This window comes from Sander lucioperca, chromosome 4 (assembly GCF_008315115.2).
Source record: "Sander lucioperca isolate FBNREF2018 chromosome 4, SLUC_FBN_1.2, whole genome shotgun sequence".
NCBI lineage: Eukaryota > Metazoa > Chordata > Actinopteri > Perciformes > Percidae > Sander > Sander lucioperca.
The window spans coordinates 2,589,915-2,597,595 of NC_050176.1; the positions used below are offsets into that span (position 1 = coordinate 2,589,915).

The 7,681-nt window shown below is 41.0% G+C and overlaps 1 protein-coding gene across 1 annotated transcript in view; it reads left to right on the top strand.

Annotated features, from left to right (window-relative positions):
- The first annotated feature begins 4,214 nt into the window (after positions 1-4,214).
- The window catches only part of LOC118494967, a 3,801-nt gene continuing 334 nt past the window's right edge, over positions 4,215-7,681 (top strand). The window contains exons 1-8 of the mRNA XM_036000881.1: positions 4,215-4,273; positions 5,158-5,228; positions 5,437-6,104; positions 6,535-6,580; positions 6,767-6,858; positions 6,949-7,059; positions 7,214-7,317; positions 7,497-7,669. Of these exons, the coding sequence (XP_035856774.1) occupies positions 5,175-5,228; positions 5,437-6,104; positions 6,535-6,580; positions 6,767-6,858; positions 6,949-7,059; positions 7,214-7,317; positions 7,497-7,669 (1,248 nt within the window). The 5' untranslated portion in view covers positions 4,215-4,273; positions 5,158-5,174. The remainder of the gene's footprint in view (positions 4,274-5,157; positions 5,229-5,436; positions 6,105-6,534; positions 6,581-6,766; positions 6,859-6,948; positions 7,060-7,213; positions 7,318-7,496; positions 7,670-7,681) is intronic.

Here is a 7,681-nt window from a genome sequence, read left to right on the forward strand (position 1 = left end):
TTGAATTTTAAAGCTGATTCACATACTAAAGATACTACATTTCCGATTGATGCCCAGCCTGTCCATATCTACCCTGGAGATATGGAGAAAACCCAGCTCCAACCTAATCAACATTTTGACAATTCTATTGCTAAAGTGCCTGACTTTGCACTGGCCCCAAATGGCCAAATATGGCTTCCCGTTGAAGTTTAAAGCTGATTCACATACTACATATACTACAATTCCCATTGATGCCCAGCCTGTCCATATCTACCATGGAGTTATGAAGAAAACCCAGCTACAACCAAATCAAATCAACATTTTGACAATTCTATTGCTAAAGTGCCTGACTTTGCACTGGCCCCAAATGGCCAAATATGGCTCCCCGTTGAAGTTTAAAGCTGATTCACATACTACATATACTACACTTCCCATTGATGCACAGCCTGTCCATATCTACCATGGAGTTTTGAAGAAAACCCAGCTACAACCAAATCAAATAAAATCAACATTTTGACAATTCTATTGCTAAAGTGCCTGACTTTGCACTGGCCACAAATGGCCAAATTTGGCTCCCCGTTGAATTTTAAAGCTGATTCACATACTACAGATACTACATTTACCATTGATGCCCAGCCTGTCCATATCTACCCTGGACACATGGAGAAAACCCAACTCCAACCTAATCAACATATTGACAATTCTATTGCTAAAGTGCCTAACTTTGCACTGGCCCCAAATGGCTAAATATGGCTCCCCGTTGAATTTTAAAGCTGATTCACATACTACATATACTACAATTCCCATTGATGCCCAGCCTGTCCATATAACTACCCTGGAGTTATGGAGAAAACCAAGCTACAACCAAATCAAATAAAATCAACATTTTGACAATTCTATTGCTAAAGTGCCTGACTTTGCACTGGCCACAAATGGCCAAATATGGCTCCCCGTTGAATTTTAAAGCTGATTCACATACTACAGATAGTACATTTCACATTGATGCCCAGCCTGTCCATATCTACCATGGACATATGGAGAAAACCCAGCTCCAACCTAATCAACATTTTGACAATTCTATTGCTAAAGTGCCTGACTTTGCACTGGCCCCAAATGGCCAAATATGGCTCCCCGTTGAATTTTAAAGCTGATTCACATACTACATATACTACAATTCCCATTGATGCCCAGCCTGTCCATATAACTACCCTGGAGTTATGGAGAAAACCCAGCTACAACCAAATCAAATAAAATCAAAATTTTGACAATTCTATTGCTAAAGTGCCTGACTTTGCACTGGCCACAAATGGCCAAATATGGCTCCCCGTTGAATTTTAAAGCTGATTCACATACTACAGATACTATATTTCCCATTGATGCCCAGCCTGTCCATATCTACCCTTGACACATGGAGAAAACCCAGCTCCAACCTAATCAACATTTTGACAATTCTATTGCTAAAGTGCATGACTTTGCACTGGCCCCAAATGGCCAAATATGGCTCCCCGTTGAATTTTAAAGCTGATTCACATACTACATATACTACAATTCCTATTGATGACCAGCCTGTCCATATAACTACCCTGGAGTTATGGAGAAAACCCAGCTACAACCAAATCAAATCAAATCAACATTTTGACAATTCTATTGCTAAAGTGCCTGACTTTGCACTGGCCACAAATGGCCAAATATGGCTCCCCGTTGAATTTTAAAACTGATTCACATACTACAGATACTACGTTTCACATTGATGCCCAGCCTGTCCATATCTACCCTGGACATATGGAGAAAACCCAGCTCCAATCTAATCAACATTTTGACAATTCTATTGCTAAAGTGCCTGACTTTGCACTGGCCCCAAATGGCCAAATATGGCTCCCCGTTGAATTTTAAAGCTGATTCACATACTACAGACACTACATTTCCCATTGATGCCCAGCCTGTCCATATCTACCCTTGAGATATGGAGAAAACCCAGCTCCAAACTAATCAACATTTTGACAATTCTATTGCTAAAGTGCCTGACTTTGCACTGGCCCCAAATGGCCAAATATGGCTCCCCGTTGAATTTTAAAGCTGATTCACATACTACATATACTACAGTTCCCATTGATGCCCAGCCTTTCCATATCTACCCTGGAGATATGGAGAAAATCCAGCTACAACCAAATCAAATCAAATCAACATTTTGACAATTCTATTACTAAAGTGCCTGACTTTGCACTGGCCCCAAATGGCTAAATTTGGCTCCCCGTTGAATTTTAAAGCTGATTCACATACTAAAGATACTACATTTCCGATTGATGCCCAGCCTGTCCATATCTACCCTGGAGATATGGAGAAAACCCAGCTCCAACCTAATCAACATTTTGACAATTCTATTGCTAAAGTGCCTGACTTTGCACTGGCCCCAAATGGCCAAATATGGCTTCCCGTTGAAGTTTAAAGCTGATTCACATACTACATATACTACAATTCCCATTGATGCCCAGCCTGTCCATATCTACCATGGAGTTATGAAGAAAACCCAGCTACAACCAAATCAAATAAAATCAACATTTTGACATTTCTATTGCTAAAGTGCCTGACTTTGCACTGGCCACAAATGGCCAAATAAGGCTCCCCGTTGAATTTTAAGGGTGATTCACATACTACAGATACTACATTTCCCATTGATGCCCAGCCTTTCCATATCTACCCTGGAGATATGGAGAAAACCCAGCTCCAACCTAATCAACATTTTGACAATTCTATTGCTAAAGTGCCTGACTTTGCACTGGCCCCAAATGGCCAAATATGGCTTCCCGTTGAAGTTTAAAGCTGATTCACATACTACATATACTACAATTCCCATTGATGCCCAGCCTGTCCATATCTACCATGGAGTTATGAAGAAAACCCAGCTACAACCAAATCAAATCAAATCAACATTTTGACACTTCTATTGCTAAAGTGCCTGACTTTGCACTGGCCCCAAATGGCCAAATATGGCTCCCCGTTGAAGTTTAAAGCTGATTCACATACTACATATACTAAAATTCCCATAGATGCCCAGCCTGTCTATATCTACCCTGGAGTTATGAAGAAAACCCAGCTACAACAAAATCAAATCAAATCAACATTTTCACACTTCTATTGCTAAAGTGCCTGACTTTGCACTGGCCCCAAATGGCCAAATATGGCTCCCCGTTGAAGTTTAAAGCTGATTCACATACTACATATACTAAAATTCCCATAGATGCCCAGCCTGTCTATATCTACCCTGGAGATATGGAGAAAACCCAGCTCAAACCAAATCAAATCAAATCAACATTTTGACAATTCTATTGCTAAAGGGCCTGACTTTGCACTGGCCCCAAATGGCCAAATATGGCCTCCCGTTGAATTTGAAACCTCATTCGCATACTACAGCTCTTCTCTTTTGTAGGGATGCCCAACATGTCCATATCTATTGTGGAATTATGGAGAAAAGCCAGAAAAAAAAGCCAAAAAAGCCAACTCAAACAAATACAGATTTCGGCAATTATGCTGACGAACCTGCTGACTTTGCGCTGCCCCCAAACTGTCAAATATGGGTTCCCATTGAATTTAAAAACCTGATTCGCATCCTGCAGCTCTTCACCTTTCTAGGGATGCCAAATATTGGCCAAATATGGCTCCCCATTGAATTTTAAAGCTGATTCACATACTACAGCTCCTCACCTTCCCATTGATGCCCATCATATCCATATCTACCCTGGAGTTATGGGGAAAACCCAGTTGGAAAGAAATCAAGATTTTTACAATTCCATTGCTAATTCGCCTGACTTTGCACTGCCCCCAAATGGCCAAATAGGCTAAAGTATGGCGTTATATTAGTGCCAAATCTCGAGAGCTCAGTGAAACATCTTCACGAGCAAATAATATTAATTCACACGCGCAGACACAGCAGCGAGAGAGGAAAAAACAGCAGCGAGAGAGGAACAAACAGCAGCGAGAGAGGAACAAACAGCAGCGAGAGAGGAACAAACAGCTGCGAGTGCACATAACAACCACTGGGGGGCATACGCGCTCTCGAAAGTGAGTTCTGCTCCTGTGCTTTTGTTCTGCTCGCTCGGAATGGTGTTTTGCTCGCTCGCGTTAGTCGACCTCCAATTTTGACAGGTTGTGGGAGGGAACAAACGCTGACCCTCTTGTGATTGGTCATTTCCCACACAGAAGCCCAGGAAGGGATGGGCCTTGGTCTTGGTCTTGACTCTTGACCATAGAAAGCCAGGGAAGAAGAGACCTTGACCAAGACAAGACGGTTTATGAGGTAAGTCGCTGTTGGCTAAAGCTGGTCATATCTGCGGAAAAAACACAATTCGTATCAAAGTGTAGCTATATTTAGGAGATATGTTAGTGCAGGTGACAACGACGTTATGTTTTTAGCATGCGCTAGCTAGCTAGCTAGCTACCTACCATTAACGTTACCGTCGTTATGTTATAAAGTAAACTGCATCTTAATTCGTATCAAAGTATAGCTATATTTCTAAAATATATTAATGTAGGTGACAGCAACGTTACTTATTTTTTAGCTTAACGTAATATTAACTTTAGTTAGCTAACGTTAGCAGGCAGTCAAACGTTAACATCAGTGTTTAAGTAACGTTAACGTTAATTGCCGGTAACGTTAGCTAGCTAGCTCCCTATGTCTGCTGGCTAGTAGCTAAGTTAACCTAACGTTAACGTTATATTAGCTAAGTTTTAAACTGCAGCATTGTTAGGCTAGCGTGAATAGTCTAGCTACGCCACAGAATAAAGCAACATTGCTAGACTTTGTACGTATATTGTAAGTATTAACGTTACATTACTTTTTGTTAATGTTAGCCACAACTTGAAGGTAACGTCAGACCTCCCTATGTCTTCCAGGTAACGTTACGTTATAAAGTTTTTAGCTGCATCATTATTAGGCTAACATATACGTCTATGCCTATTGTACTCTATGAAACAGTTTTAGCGTAGTTAATTAACTAACGTCACTTTTAATAAGTAATGTTAGTCAGCTGGCGGTCGGCCTTACAACTAATGTGTTAGTTATGCTAACGTTAAGTTAGCTCTCTATGTCTGGCTGCTAACGTTAATGTGAATGGAATAACGTAAACACTGCAAACGTTAGGCTTACAGCTTGTAGATATATATATATATGTCCTATTCCAGACAGAATTACAGCAGCAATGGATGACGGTAACGTTAATGACTTTGGGCAGCAGCCTCAGGACAGTTGTGCGGTAAGGTTTTTTTTATATAAGTTACTTTCAGCGTATTGTGGGCATTATACATTGAGTCCTCTGACTCAAACCTTTGTACATACTTATACCATACATACTTTATTTGAAAACCTATGAAAATACTTCACTGAAAATGTTAGCATATGCCGCATATTAAGTTGATTTAAACGTGAGTTTTTCTAATTTATTTTTTTTTCTGTCTCAACAGGACACTCTCAGAAGGCAGGTCTTGTTGAGGCTGCTTTCCAAATTTGAAATGGGACTCGCCAGACAGCCCATAGACCTTGATTATTTTGAGTTTACATGTAGGCAAGAGCTATATCTCTGCAATGCATTGTCACGCCATTTCAATGTACCTGCAGAGATACTGCAGGCCCTGGATGAGTTTTTTAAAGCAGTAAAGGAGCGCCTGGAGTTGACCGATGTACATATTACACCAAACACAGTACCTGGAGCGATGGGGCGTCCCATGCTTGATGTCGACAGGGACAGCATTGAGGAGCTCCTGGAATTGGACCTGCCTGTGCCCTGCATCTCAAAGATGCTGGGTGTGTCGAGGAGAACCTTATTTAGGAGGTTGAAGGAATTTGAACTTTCAGCTAGGAGATACAGTGTTATAGATGATGACGACTTGGACAATGTTGTGCAACAGATCAAAGATGAAATGCCAACTGCAGGCTACCGCATGGTCAAGGGGAGGCTACGATCTATTGGGATCAATGTCCAGTGGAGGAGAGTGGCTGCATCACTACACCGTGTGGACTCTGTGGGCATCCTCTCAAGACTTGCTGGGTTAGGCTGCATCATACGCAGGACCTATTCTGTCAGAGGACCCCTTTCTCTGTGGCATGTGGACACAAACCACAAATTAATCAGGTTAGTGATTATAAATAGACCTCTGAAGTTCGCCTACAAAAAGGAACCAAAGCTGCCATATTTGCCCATATAAGGATATCTGAGTGTTAATTGAAGCTAACTACCTATGGCAAGTTGCATTGCAAGTTCCTTCTGGGGTAGCAAAAATCTAAGTTTGCCGTCTTAATGTACCGAAGATCACAGTACCCACTCAAAGGCAGAGGACAAAAGTGTGTTGAGCAAAACGTCTGCATTTTAGACTTCGTCGTCCCCGCGAGAGTTTAACAGCTGCGATAATTCAAATTCCCCATGTTATTTTCCCATAGGAAAAATCACAAGATACCGGATCTCAAAGAACTTCAGAGGTCTATAGTGATAAACATCAATAGGCTGTACATTTTAGTTTTACTGTAATTACATTGTGTTAATTGAACTCATGTTTGCTCCAAAGGTACAACATTGTACTGTTTGGTGCAGTGGACGGGTACTCCAGGAAGGTTAGTTATTATTTGGTTTGATTGCATTTACATTGGTTCAATTTCAATTCTGGTAATGCATCAGACTAGACTTGAAACTTGAGGAGCCCCTTTCCATAACTTGTCATGCACAGCACACCATAATGTGAACTAGCTAGTGACACTTGTTTATTTAAAAGGACTGTTGGTTGTAATTTTATAATACAGGTGATGTGCCTGAGTGCCGCCACCAACAACCTGGCATCCACTGCATTTTCTGCCTTCAAGAAGGCTACTGAGCGGCATGGCATTCCCTCAAGGTAAACATTTTGCAATATGTTTTTACACATTGCTACACAATGTATTATGATAGTCACTTTACATTACATTGTGTTTTGTTTGTGCATTAGAGTCAGAGGTGATCAAGGCGTTGAGAATGTTGACATTGCCAGATTCATGTTCAGCGTTCGGGGAACTGACAGGGGAAGCTTCATGTCAGGGAAAAGTGTTCATAATCAAAGGTTCGTCATGTTTTCACAGGCATTTGAAGGCTATTTTGTCATTACTCAAACTGTCATCGCATTTGTGTTAAAGAAAAAGAAACCAATACATACCCTGTGTTGGGTGACATTACTTTGAAAATTGATTCAGATTAAAACTATTCTGCATTATAAGGATTGAACGTCTGTGGCGGGATGTCAGGACCTGTGTCACCTCAAAGTATTACAACACGCTTCGGAGTCTGGAGTGGGATCAGCTACTTGACGTTTCCTCCACAGGTTAGAACTCAAATCACTATAACTGAAGGCTATTGAGAATGGGGGAAATTAACCTTTCAATATAAATTTAGCATGATTTTAATATGACTAAAAGTCATATTAAATAGCAATAAATCAGTACGCATTAGGTTAGTCTATTCTTTGCTGAACTCTTACCCATACCTCTTTACACTTGACAGAAGACCTTTTCTGCGTCCACATGGTATTCCTCCCAAAATTGGAGATTGACCTTGAACATTTTGTGGAAGGTTGGAACCACCATCCAATCCGGACAGAAAATAACAGGACTCCCGAGCAGTTATGGCAGTTGGGTTTGATGAACACCGATATTGAACAGCCTGAAAATATTGAGGTATGTTCTCCT